This window comes from Pieris napi, chromosome 8 (assembly GCF_905475465.1).
Source record: "Pieris napi chromosome 8, ilPieNapi1.2, whole genome shotgun sequence".
In the NCBI taxonomy this organism is placed as follows: domain Eukaryota; kingdom Metazoa; phylum Arthropoda; class Insecta; order Lepidoptera; family Pieridae; genus Pieris; species Pieris napi.
In genome coordinates, this window is record NC_062241.1 from 10,045,290 (window position 1) to 10,063,075 (window position 17,786).

Sequence of the window (17,786 nt, forward strand, 5' to 3'; positions counted from 1 at the left end):
TGAACATTACTAATATATATTTTTCAAGCATAAAAAATACGGGCAAAAAATACGTGTGATAGCCCGAAAAAATACAATGTTAAGATATTACAATAAATAAAGTTACCTCATGCATACAGGGACAATGTTTTTAGGGTTGGCAAAGTTGGATTTATAATAGCTAATTTTGAATGAAAGAATGTCACTAAATGTAGAATATTTGAAAATTTGGCAAAAGCTTAACATTTTTAAATTATCGTGTATAGGATATTTGTTTTTTATTTAATTGTACGAAGTTTTGGAACTACTTAAGTCACTGTAATATTGTTCCAACATGAAGGCGGCTGATGTTAATTAATACTGCCTATATACTCGAGAGATATATTTATAGAACAGGCAAAAACGGGCAGGCATCATCTGATGTTAAGTGATGCCGCCCATTGATACTGTCAATGCCAAAGGGGTTCGCGAGTGCGTTTCCGGCTTTTAAGGAATTGTTAAGGACCCTGAGACCAATAAATACATATAATCCAATACGCTTTTTATACACTTGTAAGTCTCGCATTTAAAGAACTTTCCTTCTATTCTATATGCACCGATGGACGGAGGAATTTAAGCACCTTACAAAGTAACAATAATTTTTGAAGTATATTTAAATATTCGGTTTCACCAGGGCTTTGAGACCTTATGGTTTCCAGTCGAAAATGTTTACAAGGCCGTGAATAAGGCACATGTGTAATTTACTAAATAATACTTAGGTATTGAGTCAACAAAAAACAAATAACATTTGTTGTCAGCCCTATAAGAAGGAAAGAGTCCCTAAAACAAACAGAGTTTGTTATTTATTCATTTGGTATCGATCCGAGTCTACCCTCACAATGTCTCTATTTAGTTTCCGGATTACTTTTAGCACGTACGTTTGATTTGTAAGGTTTCAATTATTTCTCTTGACACAACATAAAATCTTTCTCATTCAAATTTCATAAATGAAAGTTTATCCTATATATTAATTATATAGGCAAACATTTCATAATATTTTTCTAATACATATAAGATTAGTAAAAAATAATTAAATTTTTGTATTAATATTAATAATATGGTTTTACAATCGATGTTTTACTGTTAAAATAAAACATTTATAAAAACAATACTACAAATCAAATCAAAATATCATGCAGTCAAGTAAACTGATGAATGTGAGAAAAAAGTTTTACTTCTAAATTTAAATTTACTGCCAGTTCTCAAATCGACGTCGTAGATACGAGAAGAACTGGCAATAAACTCTCCGTCACTCTGTTGAATGTCCAAGGTGTTTTTACAAAATGTTGATAAAACAACAGATAGAAGATAACAACAACTATTGTTAACAGTTAATTATTGTTATTAAATGAATAAATACATATTAATACAATAAAATTCAGCAATGAGGCAAGGCTTTTGTTACAGATATTTTACAAATTAAACAGACAGTTGTGGCTTCGTTCGTCCTTTGTGTCGAGATCAAGGGAGCTTTAAAATTAAACCTTTAATATAGGTATTTCATTATATTTTATTTTATATATTATTTATTTATAAGTTTTTATAAAGCAAATACATATATACAAGAAAACACTAAAACAACGTGTATGCTTGAAATTATACAAGAAAATTTGACATCACAAATTTTACACACACACACACATCAATTATATTAGAACATAAGCAAGTTAGAATTAGTAAAAATTAAACAAGCAACCACAAAATAAAACCAAAAAATAATAAAAATATAAATGAATAAAAGGTCATTTTATGACAAGACTTTCTCCTGATTTCCTGCAACACTAACTTGATGGGACATAAACAAAGAGTGAAATATTTAGTATGTATCTCGTTTTATCGTTGGTGTAATATTACGATAGAAACACAAGGTTCTGCTGTTACAAGGTTCTATCGTTCAGCCAATATTCTGTGCTTGAGAACGTAACTTACTAGTTTTAGTATATTAATACCAGTGTTATAAATACAACACAATGAAAATGTAACGATTATTAGAAAAAAGAGCTTAGTAGAATTGACGACAGATTTGCTTCACAGGTTTATTTGATTGATAACTTGGAAAACCAATCTCCAATGATTCAATGGTGATGAATTATTAGGTATTATTTATATTTTTTCATAAATACATAAAAATAGTATTTTACATGTTATGTATTTCACACGCTATGATTGCTTGATATTAAAATCCGAATCAGGATTGGAATCGCTTTTGAGCTTTGTAAGCTTCTAGACACAAATATAGACACTTATATTTAAGATATATTTGGTCTACAGACCATGAATAGAAGAATATTGGAAAATCGATGTAATGAAGTGTATACATTCTAAACACAGAATGTAATAAAGCATTTTATATAACTAAGTTGTTTCGGAAAACTTGTCAATGGCAGCCCGCTTGGGCTTTCAAAGCTATTTATACATGTCCCAAAACTTACACGAATATATGAAGCTAACAAGGTATCCCTTCTAACTGACGCTTGAGTCGTTTCACTTCGTAGGAGAAAAATTATTAAATAATTTCATATGATGTGAGACATTGAAGTCTATTTTCATTAAATTTAGAATTTATCTTCTGCTCTGCGATTCTGTAACTCACTTTTCGAACTCACACAGCGGTTTTCGCATCGGCGGTCGCTCTCAAATCAGTCGTGAAGCAGTCATTTTATGATTTGGCATTCTGAAAATGTGGGAGCTTGTAGTTTATTGTTTATTAGTGTGTGTGAGTTCGAAAAGTGAGTTACAGAATCGCAGGGCTGGACTTATCTAGCTTAAGAGTTTCAATAAATGGTGTTTTTTTTGGCGTTTTACAGAATGTTATGTACGTGCCGTTTTCCCTAAGGAATATTTAAAATACTGTCATGTTCATCTGATATGTAGAAGATAAGAAAAAAAATACTTTACGATTTCGTTACGTCGAGTTTTCTAAATAACGTAATAAATTTACATTCGTTGATGAAGGTTTATTTAAATGCGTAACATTTTACACAAGTATATTTTTCTTACTCACGTAGAAGAAAAAGAATATTAAAAAAGATAGATTGATGTTCAAATATTCACCAATATTACGAAATGTTGAGTAGTTTATAAGTTTTAATAGTTTGTGTACATACTACACCTGATAACATCTTTATTTTATTCATAAATTTTTATATTCAGTTTAGACCTTGGTATGTATTTTTCTTTTTGTTACTGTTATGGTAGTGGTAGCAATATATGTAAAAAGTAAAGGTCTCAAAAAATTGTGGCTAGAAAATCAACACGGAGATATAGGAATTGGATATATTTTGCGTATGATACTATACTTTCAAGCAAGTGCAAAATTTCCATACACAAAAATACATCCTTACAGTACTAAGCCAAACCGATAATGTCGAAATAAAAAATAAAATATTTAATATTAAATATGTACAACACACTCTGATAACATATGCAGCTTTCGATAGTCTCGGAGACAACATTTCAACAGACTACTAGCCCGCCGTCGCATATATCCCCTAGGTACAAAGAAACCGAGTTCTTAAAAACACTAGGGTTTCTCACCACTAAGACTTTTTGTAGATAGTTGGCCAACTGAATGTCCCGCTTTGTTTCTAATTTATTGTACGCTACCATCCCTAAGATAAATAATGTTGGGTACATCAAGGTGTTAAATGCCATACAGTTATACAAACAAAATGAGTAAACTTATTCTGTAGGCGCTCCAACAAGACAGTATTTAGTTTCATGCGGAGCCCAAACAGACGTGTTACACTCTAACATACTTCTAACCAAATGGTCCAAACAGTCCAAGTTTCATAGGTTTAAAGTAGCTTCATTACTGTTTGATATATAGATTATTCACGCATTTCTGTAGGGAATATAATAATATATAGGTAACATTACTTACCTATTTGAAGTTGATTTAATTTTTCTTTTCTTAAATAAAACAAATGAGTCCGGTTTAAATGGTTTGGTGAAACAGTATTTAAATTTAAAGAAAAACTATTTCTATAATAATTCTAAATAATTCTTTTACGTAAATTTAATAGGTTAATTTAGTTAATATTTAGTATAATTAAGTAAATTACCATTATTATTATAATGATCCAGATTTTCGAGAAACGCTCCGAAATGTTTTCTCAAATTCCCATTTTACTAGTAAAGTCAACGTCCGAGGATTGTACCAAATAAATAAATTAGTAAAAGCGAGTAACCTCCGCTCTCAGGATATTGAAGGCGACAACGAAATAATATTTGCTTTAGGCGTTGTGGTTAGAAATAAATTTTATTTTGTTTATTTTTGTAAGCTGGATTATTTTGTCCTCAATTTTAAAATGTATTATCAATTAACCAAAATATATTTGGACAAATTTTAATATAAGGAAAGAGATATAAACGAAAATGAGTTTAAGGAATTTAATTTGTACCTATAACTTTTCTCTTGATTTCATATTGCTTCGAACTACGCTTATACTTGTTGAAATTCATCACAAATTCAAAACTGCCCTGCGATTCTGTAACTCACTTTTCGAACTCACACAGCGGTTTTCGCATCGGCGGTCGCTCTGAAATCAGTCGTGAAGCAGTAATTTTATGATTTGGCATTCTGAAAAGGTGGGAGCTTGTAGTTTATTGTTTATTAGAATCCCAAAGTGAAAAGTGAGTTACAGAATTGCAGGGCTGATTCAAACTTTAGGAGATAATGCAACATAAATAGAGAGATAAAACAACGACTTCTTTATTTTATATATTCTTAAACTGACACGCGGTCCCGACCGGCTTATTAGTTTCATTAAAGTCAGTAATATGACTATTAATCCCATGTTTGCCACGGTGTGTACAATTCTGCAGCTGAAGAGAAAACATCTTTATCCGCCTCGCATTGTTGACCGCAAATGACCTCTTGAGGTGAAGCCGTCTACGTTCAAACATCTAAGTACACCCATTAGAACACTCGCGAAACTTGTGAATTACAAGCTGTTTTAGGGGCTTAAAATGCTGGCTTTGAAACTCGTTAAAATTTACGATTTACAAATTACCATGACAATGAGAGCTTTTTGGGTTCGTGTATACACACCTCACCAATTATCTATTATTTTTATGAGTACCTATCTGTACATAATATAATAAATATATTTAAATAGTCTTTATTAGAGTGTGTGTCTAAACTTATTATAAACTTATTATTTATTGTTAATATAAGTTTAGACACACACAGTCCATCTTCATCTCAACCAACTAAAGATCACCAAAGATTGTCAATTATCATTTACAAGCGGGTGCTTTGGCCATACTGCAAGGAGAGAACCGAATAGTCTCGATAAGCTGGTAATGGTAGGAAGAAGTGATGTGAAGTGAAGTGAAGTGAAGTGGTGGCTGTAGAAGTTGCGGTCGATCGCCCGTTGGTCTGACCAAATTAAGACAATCATGGATCTGAACTTCCCCAATGCACTGAGAGAAGTGAGGCTAGAGTGGTGTGGAGGCAGCAAGTTCACGTATCGCTTAGGGCCTTTCAAGACAGGCACGACCTTGGGTAATGAAGACTAGGAAGAAAAATACTAATATTATAAAACGAAAGAGTTTCATTGCATTTGATCTTCGAATCTTGTTGAAATTGAAAGATTTTTGTATTGGATAAGTGTTGATAAAGGCCATACATACTCCGTTTGTTTGATCAAATATTTAAGCCTCATCATCAGTGCAATTGCTATTCAAAATTTGCTGACAAAAGAGGTGATCATTTACATACATTAACATGAAAAAATTAATGTCGTGTTAATTACATTTTATGCTTAATATTCAATTGCTAATTAAATCCCTGTGTCAGTCTTATTAAACCAAAGAAATTAAATATTTTACCGTGTTGGTAACTATGATTACCAGTTTTACATGAAAAAAGCACACGTCAAGTGGGATTTGAGGACGGTGGAATTCTTTGCTTTTTTTGTTTATAACATAATCCAATTTATTTTTTGGTTATCATCTTAATATAAATAAATAAAATGACATTTAGCAAATGAGAATAATGCACATTACATACTGCTGTCCCGCCGGTTCTTCTTCTTCTTCTTCTTGTTCTGTAGACTCTTTCTATAAAAATTCAAAAATCATTTAATCGTATTGGTAACACTTTGTACACTTATGACTTGTCTGTAAAGAAATACATATAAATGCTTCTAATTTTACATTTAGTGCCAGTTCTCAAATCAAGGGCGTAGAACGGAAGAGAAGAACTGGCAATAAACTCTCCGCCACTCTTTTTAATCGCCATGTTTTATTTTTACACAACGTTTGTAAGGAGCTGCAACCATTAAACCATGTTCCACATGACATCTTAAGTAATTAATAATAATAACATAAGAGCATTAAGCAATTTCTTGTATGCTGTACAAAAATATCGTAAAGAAATGACGAGCTCCTTTTTATTATTACAACAAACGTATCTTAAAATATATGTTTATTTTATCATAAGTAGCTTCCACTCGCAGATTCGCTCGCGTAGACATGATAAGATTTTTTGATGTTCATAAATAAACCTTATATTTTAAACAATTTACATAGAACCATAATTATACACCTAAACCTTCTTCAGGTATCAGACCTATTGATATTGTACAAACATCCATTCGATGTTTGACTGTGTTCATACATACATAATCGGGGGTCTTATATTAGGGTCGTTTTAGCCTGTCTCATAGTGAACGATCTTTTGATTGCTTGGTGAGATACCCTGTTATGTGAAGGCTCTTGACCTCACTTCCACCTGATAAAGGGTGCCAGCATAAAAGATTTATCCAGCGTATAAAATGAGGCAAATAACAGTATACATACATTTTGAAAGTTTTTTTTATTGTTAGAGCTAATAAAAAGCTATACGACCAATTATCCTTTGGTTTTTGACGGTTTGGTTTAAAAAGGAACTGTTTTTTTCATAATTGGATCCTGCGAGATGGTATTATTGTCCTTTAAAGTAGATTAATAAGGTTTTTTTATTGGATTAAAACGCGTTTATTTAACATAATTTAAAGAAACATTTTGATATGATTATATAAATTATTTGTTTCGCATTTATTACCATTTTTATCATCCATTACATTAACCTGAGTTTCATTGCGGTAAAATTGTTTAGTTAAACGGTTGCATATATTTAAAATCCCAAAAAGAAACAAAAATGGGTTCAACTCAGCTTTAAGTTGCAGTCACTAGCAACACTGATTTTCAGTAGACCGTGATACAATGGTCAGTATTTAAAAATCTGAAACTAACTGACATAAAATTGTGATCAGGTTAAAAAAAGGATAATTTTTAACATAAAATTTCAGTTGCCACATTGTGTTAAAAGTAATACCTGACCAGGCACTGCAAAATTACATTACAATATTTCTGATTTGTATTGATTGTATTACTTCTTAGTAATAGAATCGGATATGATAAGTCTTAGGATTAATTGTTAATTATATAGATTGGTCTAACGAAACAGCGCTAAACCTAAAAACTAATTTTAAAGTTTGCGATTTGGTGGTTAATATTTCGGCTCGTACTTAAATATATAAATCAAACCAGTGTAATCAAATATTGGAAACTTAATCAAAACGTCTCGAATGGGGCAAACTTTAACAATCAACTACGCTAAGCCGACTTTCTATACCTAACGTCACGCTCGCTTTAGTTATACGAACTAGTTCGGGTTTATAGGTATAATCACACACACGGTATAGGTATAGGTTGGTGGACTCATTTTCCGCACTTATACTTGGTCCGTTGTGCGTAATGTCCTGGCTTATAAAGCCAGCCTAGCTCCTTCCACAAGCACAGAAGTCTCCTGGGCACTTCACAGGCTTCACGAAGCGACCTTACTGCTCCGAGGATTTCTGTACGTTGTTTAGCCACAGCCTCGCATTCCAGGACTACGTGATTGACTGATTCCTCTGCGCTGAAACAGCCTCTGCACAAGGGGCTGTCTGTCGCGCCTAGGACAAAAAGATGTTTGTTAAAGAGACAATGACCCGTAATTGTCCCTATCATTGTTTTAAGATTGGTTCTATTTATGCTTCACACACACGGCCTAGACGTATTATATTCCAGAAACAAATTTAAAATAGGCTGTAGGAATAATAAGGCTTTCTGAAGCCACTTTTGCCACGCATGAGGGCTGTTAGTTGATGAAAAACAACTTTTTCAAGTAAAGACTATTCTCATTCATAATAGACCACGCTTACGCTCCTTCTAAAATGTTTGGTTTTCAGGAGTGGCCTGTTCCATTAAAAACACTAAAAACAGTGCCGTTTTGCTGTTTATTACCATATTTTTCTCGACCATTCTACGCCTCGATCATGTAAATTTTCTATATTTAATTTATAGACGTTCATATAATATTGTGTTACCTAAATTAATAAACGATGTTTTTTTTTTATTTTAGAATTTATTAAACGTAACGTGAACATATCAAATAGCTATAATAATATTTCAATTGTAAATTTATCCGCTTATTTGTTTTATTTTTCGCTAATTGCGTAATAGGGGGCAAACGGGCAGAAGGCTCACCTGATGTTAAGTGATACCGCCGCCCATGGACACTCACATTGCCAGAAGGAGTTTCCCGGCCTTTTAAGAATTTGTACGCTCTTTTCTTAAAGGACCCTAAGTCGAAATGGTTCGCAAATTCTTCAGTGATAATCCAACCCGTGCATAGTCAGTGTCTATAACTAAGATTGTGTATACTGTATAATGTATGACACTTATGAAAAGTTTAGTATACATGCTTTTAACGGTCTCCCTGTCTCACACTAGCAAGGTATCATTCGATGTAAAAGCTTTATGATTGATGGTGTTTACATATAATACAGAAATGGATGTAATTTATCATAAAAGCTGCGGGCAATTTCAACTTGCAATTCACTACTCAAGTTTTAGGGACTTCAATCCCAACTTTTCTTGGATAAGTTCATTTAGGTTTATTACATCATGTATCCCATTACCTTCGGACTAGCTTCGTCTTTGATTGAGCATTTTACGCCGGAATCTGTAACACTACTATGGCAAAATTCAACAAACACAAACAAACACAGCGGTTTTCTTATGTATCATATTATGATTTTATTACATTATCCTGCAAAATAAAAAAAATAATAAACATCTAATTACGATATTTATATCTCGTATGCAATATATTACACTGTTTAACTAATTAGACATTTTATTTCGTAGACTCTACAGTTTTTTAGATGCATAATTATAGTTTTAGCCTATCTCACTTGGCTGAAGACGTTGAGTTATGATGAAACAGAGGATCTAATAACTGTCATTCTGTAACACACCCACTCCCCCACACATATACACACACCCACGCACGCATACACACACTTAGAGAGAGAGAGACACACACACATACACACACACAAACACACACCAAATTTATTTTTAAGACTCCGTTTGCAATGTTTTCTTTAGCACTTAATACTTATTTTCTTCTATTGTAACCTTTGACAATGACATGATTGTACGCGTTCCGGTCCGGTGGTGGAGAGGCTGGTTATCTGTCACTCAGGTCTCCTGTTACAGAGACCAGTCTCTCACATACACTTCCTAATGTTATAATCTTAGTTTAATCATAAAAACCTTATGTATGTGAGAGAAGAAAATAAAGATTATTATTATTATTATTATCTTCACCGTCAAGTAGCGGTAAAAAAAACTTTTACGTTACGTTACGTTTAGGTTACTCCTTATTCATAAAAACTTAATAATTTAAATGTCCATTTACTAATATTCGTGCCTTCCTTTAAAATAATGTCTAAATCGTGATGAAAAGAGACCGATGAATACTAATAAAATATAATTTTAACTCAATATTAACCTCTCTGTTTTAATGCTAATTAATTAAATGCTATTGATGCTATGAAATGAAATGTTATGCTTGTTGTTAAATGCTTAAGAGAGTGCCTTCGCTGGTTAATCTCTCGGGGGGTAACTCCGACGATTTATAAAACTCAACTGGCGCGCTTGTAAAACTAAGAAAATCTGTACAAGATTTTAGTTAAAATGATGTAATCAGACCGTGTTTTAAAAGATAGGAGACTAATAAGGCATTGCAATTATTCATCATATTCAGATTATATATTTCGAATTTCGAATTTGTGTAGTGTATGGCGATGATTTCAAGGACTACAGAGTATTCAGAATAAATAGAGTGAACACAGGCTAATAATTCGTATTGAGGTTAGGAGTATCATCAATTTCGACTCGTATACAAATCCAATTATTGGTCCATGTATGCATACCGATTGCATAGCTTAATAATTGAATTCGTAATCCGTTAATAATATACATCTAGGCTTATGTTATAGAACGAAAATGTGAAATATAAAGAGTTACTACGAACTACGAGCTAAATATATGAAAATAGTAAGGGAGAGTGAGTGGGAGACACATTGTACTTAGTTAAAATATTAGTTTTTAAAATTCAAGTTATCCCTTTCTAGACTTGAATAGGAATTATATAGTTCAAATTGTATTGAAAAAATCTATAAAATTCTAAATTCAAAATCATTTATTCAATTCAATGTACATTTATAAACGTCAAAAAAGAAATATGTATGAAATGCTTCTAATTTTTCATTTCAATCATCAATAATCATATAATATTGAAGAATATGAAGCTATAACCATATAATGTTGAAGGGATTTTATGATTAACTCAATTTTTTTTTTTCTGCGACAATCGGACTAAGGTACAATACAAATTGGTAGATCATTACAGTTGACAGTTTCTGTAGTAGCGGAATATAATTAATATAATTTTTAATCGAATTCAAAAAATCCGAAGGAGATTTACTATATGATGAGTAGTTATTTATGTTATAGGAATATTGATTACCAGCGCTTCGCGTTGTTAAAACCGCGTTAAATTGAGACCCATCTTGGATATTTCGCGCGCGTTATACTGAAACCATTACGTTAAACAATATTTGGTGACTTTAATTTTTTTTTAATAGCCTTTTTATTTCCATAATGAATTATATATTAAACAAGTATATCATATAATAATATGTGCACATTGTGCATGCATTAAAAAATAAAATATTACTATTTATAATCCTCAAATTTAAATTCCAATAATAATTAATAATTTCAATGTATATAAATTTTAAATGATAAATTAATTAATAAGAATCAAAATTCATTTTATAAATCATTATCCCTCAACGGGTAAAGGCCTCCTCCATTTTGCTCCATATCTGTATTTTTTACACAATTTTTGGATTATTTTCCATTAATTCTCCGCTTCTATTGCTTGCAGTATGCGATTTTCAAGTCAAGAATTGTCCAATTCCCGTTAGTAGTTCCTTAGATTACCGCGATCAATCAAACTCAGCTGTTATTGTTAATAGGGATTAGTGTGAAAAATGGTTAACGTATACTTTCATCGCGGTAAAATCCATTTGTTACCTTTATATAAAGGTAAGCTGTCTCGTAAATCTAATCTTTAATAATATTGTTGGGATTCTGCGATTTCCATTGTTGTCTAGAAGTAAGAAATTCGTATTTATATCAAAACCAGATATCTCAAAGGCGAAACAAAGGTGAAACCACTCTAGTTATTTGCGGCTCAGCAAAGATTTTCACATATTAATGTCGAAAAAATGTTCTCTTTCTTTTCAAATCATACGATATTTAAATTTTCTCTTGGGTTTGAATTAATAATCAGCTGCGTTGCCCAAGTGGCTTCTGCATGTGACACTCATCTCTGAGGCCATAAGTTCGAATCCCGGCTGGGCACCAATAGAATTTCTATGTGCGGGTGTAACACTAGCTCGTTTGGTGAAGGTAATATCGTGAGGAAACCAGCACGCCTCAGACCCAAAAACAGCGTGTGTGACGCACAGAAGAATATTCACCTACATGCCAATTGGAAGAAATAAATGATCACGAAGCACATAAAGTATTCTGAGTCCCTGACCTAAAAGAATGTAGTGCCACAATTTTTTTCATTATTTAAGTTCTTTTGAAGTCAGTTTTATTGTTTTGTTTATTTGTACGGCGTGACTGTCATAGTAATTTAGAAATATTATGTAATTGTTTGTGTGTTAGATTTCCAACGGTAACAGAAAATCAAATATTTTTAATAACACATTTAGACCCGGATTACTGCTTAACTTCAGTAAGTCCAGTGGGTATTACGTATGACTGCTGATGATTCGGTGTTAGGTTTGATCCCGTGTGGCTTATAAAATAAGCCAGTGCAATTCTAATAGCAATTTTAATTGGGCCTTTGGGTAGGAAATTAGTGTTCGACATCTCCCGGATGAGCATGAGTATGTAAAGCTGTCAAAATACCATACACGTATCACCTTCGTTCCACAACTGAGCGTTTCTTTAGGCAATTTTTGCCGCGCACCACCACTATGTGCAACCGGCTGCCTACTGAAGTATTTACGAAGCAACTCCACTTAGGGTCCTTTAAGAAGGGAGCGTACCATTTCTTAAAAGGCCGGCCGCGCACTTCCGAGCCCTCTGGCACTGGAAGTATTCATAAGCGGTATCATTTAACATCAGCTGAGCCTCCTGCCCGTTTGACTCCTGTTACATAAAAAAAACCATGGTACAAAAAGTGATCTTCTGTCCCAAATCGAAGAACTTAATTTTCAATGCATTTAAAATTAAGGCTTCATCTCCATACCAAACTATCTGACTATTAGTCGTTAATGAGCAGAGAAACGCATGTATTGTCTACGTTTGTTTTTGGCCTCTAACGTAACTTCATACAATTCATTTTCCAATAATTCAATAGGTTTCAATTCATTATTAATATGATCGTAAATATCAAACCGCTTAACGTACTATTAAATGTCTCGGGCAGCTTATTAAACTCGTGGATTTATAATACAAACTTTAACTCTGAAAATACTTACAAAGTTGTCTAATTATGCTAAGTGCTTGTTATAAGTCGGAAATTTGGTGACAGGAATGAGGGGCGCAGTGTATAGATAATTATCTTAATAACGAAGTTTAATGTAATTAACAATCAAGATTTCATAAGGGTTCAAATCCCATTAAAGCATTGTTTTTTGTATGTGTGTTTTCACCTGTATGTATGTCTACTCTGTGCCATATTTTTCGTCTATCGAGCAACTCACGCTTTGTCACAATAATACCAGTATTTTTTGTTCATTACCATTTTCAGCCTAAATTAGGAATTATTTTTCACTTTTTAGTTTGATGAGCTTTAAAAGCGTGTGTTCTAGTTTTTTTAAACTATTATTTATTTTTTAGTTAAGTATTTTTTTTTATTTTTTTTTTCGGATTATTGCATTGTCATCGATCTTTGACAGGTGCGCAAAGTTTTAATTAAATCTGTCCGTTAAAAGTGGATCAAAATCGAGTCCGAAGGAGTCGGTTACATACATACATACAGGTAAAGCTGATATAAAGCGAGTAAAAACAGTATTGCTGTATATATACTTCAATATCTTGTTTTAAAATCCTCTTAAGATTTTAAAGTGGAAATTCAAGCGAAACGAAACTAATTAATGGGACCGGAATGTGCTTGGCTGTAGATTGTAGGCTGTGATTATTCAGGCCACTTTTCGTTACTTTCGTACATAAAATGTAACGTTTTGAATTATTTTACTTTAGAAATATCGTTAGCTCTCAAAACATTAATTTATAAATTAACAATTAATTACATTTTAATACAATAACGATAAATTGGATATTTTAATTTATCTTCGTGGAATCAGAATACATAATACCATATTACCTGGAACAAATGTCTTATGCAATGTGACACTTATTTCTACTCTAAATTAGGTTCTGTGGGACAGAATTAAATGAAATTATAAATTAATCTCTGTATAGAATTTCTGTCATTGAACACAGTTTAAAGTATATTATTGGCAGTTTTTACCGCGTTTGTGGAACCAGTTGCCCGCCGAACCAATTCGACTTAGGGTCCTACAAGAAAAGAGCCTACCAATTCTTAAAAGGCTGGCATCGCACTTGCGAGCGATCTATGGGCACTATCACTTAACATCAGATGAGCTTTTCGCCCGTATGTATAAAAAAAACATGGTACCATCCTAGTCATTGCAAATTATTATAATTTAAAAAAAGTCAAGAAGTCAAAAATCATTTATTCATGTAACACAATGTACACTTATGAACGTCAAAAATGATATATATACATTAAATGCTTCTAATTTTACATTTACTGCCAGTTCTCAAATCAATAGTACGGGAGGTAGCAACGTTTGAAAAAAAAGAATTTTAGGTCAGCTGATTTTGTGATATGTCTTTCTTCTTGCACTTCCGGTTAGAGTCTGGGCAATCTGGCTGGCGGTAGCGGTTGCGTTCATTAGTGCGCATCCTATCTGTCCAGGTAATAATCCTGGATTTTAAAAGCATTTTAAGAAGCATAATTTTAAATTTTTTGTTTTTAAATACGTCTACCTGACATACTTTTTTTATTGCCAGACATTTTTCACGTTGCTAACTATGTGCCAGACGCGATTTTAAGTTTTATTTTTATAAAAATTTCAAAGTATTTTAGAATGTCTGTAATTTTAATATTATGTTATTTAAATATAAGAAAAACTGAAAATGAATTTGCCAGACATTAATTCGATTGTTAAGTCTTGAATTAAAATGATAAAGTATTGCAGTATGATGAAGCATTGCATTTTAAGAAGCGTAATTTTTAATTTTACCTGTTTAAATAAGTCTACCTGACATACTTTTTTTATTGCCAGACATTTTTCCCATTGCTAACTATGTGCCAGACGCAATTTTAAGTTTTTTTTTTATAAAAATTTCAAAGTTCGAATTAATGTCTGGCAAATTCATTTTCAGTTTTTCTTATATTTAAATAACATAATATTAAAATTACAGACATTCTAAAATACTTTGAAATTTTTATAAAAATAAAACTTAAAATCGCGTCTGGCACATAGTTAGCAACGTGAAAAATGTCTGGCAATAAAAAAAGTATGTCAGGTAGACGTATTTAAAAAGGAAAAATTAAAAATTACGCTTCTTAAAATGCTTTTAAAATCCAGGATTATTACCTGGACAGATATGATGCGCACTAATGAACGCAACCGCTACCGCCAGCCAGATTGCCCAGACTCTAACCGGAAGTGCAAGAAGGAAGACATATCACAAAATCAGCTGACCTGAAATTCTTTCTCGAAAACGTTGCTACCTCCCGTACTACAAGGGCGTAGAACGGACGAGAAGAACTGGAAATAGACTCTCCGCCACTCTTTTAAATCGCCAAGTTCGCCACACGTACACACACAAGTAGAACTATATCTTACCATATCTTAACTTTGCCATTTATAAGGACCATATAGAAATAACATTTCGTAAAAATAGGCACGTTAAAAGCTAATTAGGATGTAATTACTAAAGCAATTCGTCTGTATAATGTATGGATATAGCCTCGCACGCGAAAATTACACGCAATTTCAGTCTTGCTCAAATGTTTACAGGGCTTTTGTACCCAAAATAATAGCTTTTCATAATGTAATCTTCTAGTAGCTTATTAAGTTAAATCGATATTTTATCGATATTAACTTATAATATATATATATATAATACTAAGTTTAAATTAGAAGGAAATAATACACTAAATTCTACAGCCTGTAAAGAGTTTTGAGAGAATTGGTAATCTGTGGTATTTGTAATCTTGGGACACTTGTCTACGATTGGACACCTATAAACACATCTTAATAATATATGAAACCCAACAACTTATAAATATAGTATTGTTTTTTATTGACATAACCTTTACACATTTAAAGAAAACACTTTAAATGTGTAAAGGTTAGGTAGGATATATATAAGATAGTTGACATTCAACACCTTTTGTCTTCAGTCACCGTGACCACGCACGCTGGAAAGCACGCGAAACGTCGGTTGAATTTAAAATTTTGTAAAATAATTGTAAATTTATAATAATACATAAATTCAATCCGGTAAAAAAGTGTTTTCTTTAAACTTATATATATGTTGCCTGTCAACAATCTCTTTGCATGATTCTTATTAGATAATAACAGAATAAATAAATGTGTTACTTGGAAAATGAAGTAATTTATTGCTCCCATTATTATAGCTATCTTTATCTTAGTTAAACATAAACCCCAAATATTATCTTTAAATAGATATGTAAAAGGTATGATAAGTCATTGTTATAGACAACATAGTTTACACAGATTAAGTACAGTAGCCATAAATACCAGTGACCATAAATTCTATAGTCTGTGGTTACCACAGAATGCAATATACTAGAATACAAGTCAACAGAATATCTTTACACGTAGATAGATATAGCAAGATCATATCAGAAAGTGCTCTGTTACAACTTAGATTTAAGTAAAACACACAATATGTTCATTTTATAATACGGCTGTATACAAAATGATGACCTGGAAACAGCACGAAGAAGTAAATTCAATTTGTTACAATTGGATTTTTCGGATATGTCAACATGTTCAGTGGATTGGATAAATAGGTTTGGGTATATGTTGATTTAATTCTTATTAGGTGCACGGCTTAAACAAATTGTATCCATCTTGAAATTCATTGCGTATTTTTCTTGATTAATGTTTGTGTTGGCAATATTTTTGTAATTTGTAAGAATAATGGGATGGATCTTTCCAATAACAATGTAATTGAATTTGGCGTGGGTATTGTTTTTTAATAAAAATACCGAAAGGGTATCCTGTATCCTGTCGGTTCGGAGGTAGCTTAATCTGTGGGGAATGATTGAAATTGATTTTGGTATATAGGGTTTTGTGCTAAAGGGATAAATGTAGGAAAATCTTATAAGGAAGTTGGTTTTTAGAATTGTGTACAATATTTTTAGATGAAAAAGTTTCCGACATTCTTTAAAGACACTTACTTATCAGTCATGTTTTCGGAACTAACTTACGCTATGAGATTACAATTTAAATTGTAGGTACCCATATCAAATGCTTGAGGATAGTACTAGACGGAATTTAATACTTTAAATAAATGATGACAGGTGGAAAGCTACGTCAGTACCTCAAGCACCTTGCAAGTATAAAACGAAAAATATAATTAAAAAAAAAGCCTTTTGCTATTAACTTTCACATAAGTGAGAAATGAAATGATGGTAGTCAAAAACGGTGACACTCGTTCTGGTACAAAATTCAAAGGTCCTTCCAACATTATTTATACGCGAACTATATATTAATAACATTTTCATCTTTTCTAGCGGCCTCGCCAACAGAGCCTCGGAGGTGTTCTTCGTCGCGAAGGCAATTGGAAGTGCTTCCTCCTCACTCTCATGATCGCTGGGTGCCTTGGTTCCGTCGTATGGTGCAACACTGCTGAAATAGATAGACAACTTATTGATCTTACTAAGTAAGTAAACGTTACTACGTATGTACTATACATAGGGTTAATTGTTTTATAAATAAGGCCTAACCAATCCAAATTTTTTACCATGTCATGGCGCCAATATCATCTCCTAATATTTTGCCCTCACCTAAAATTTCAATGGATATCAAAGCGTCACGTTACTAATACTTTAATATCAGTTATGTAAACAATATAAGGCTGGTGCTCGTAGCGTTTTTAAATAAAAAGTTAAAACAATTCAAAATTCATATAAAACTTTAAGCTGGCACGTGCAACACTTTTATCAAACAAGTGCACGAACTCGATTGACGTTTTTTGTTTCTAGTGAAATATTTGTATTGTCAAAGCCCCGTAAAGGGCACATTCTTTCGTATGTTTCATTAATAGTTTTTCTATTACGTGTTGATAAT

General features: G+C 32.3%; 1 protein-coding gene across 1 annotated transcript in view; it reads left to right on the forward strand.

Moving 5' to 3' along the window:
- The window catches only part of LOC125051868 (transmembrane protein 151B-like), a 47,200-nt gene that overhangs the window by 14,218 nt on the left and 15,196 nt on the right, over positions 1–17,786 (forward strand). The window contains exon 2 of the mRNA XM_047652476.1: positions 17,231–17,379. Coding sequence (XP_047508432.1) covers positions 17,231–17,379 — 149 coding nt within the window. The remainder of the gene's footprint in view (positions 1–17,230; positions 17,380–17,786) is intronic.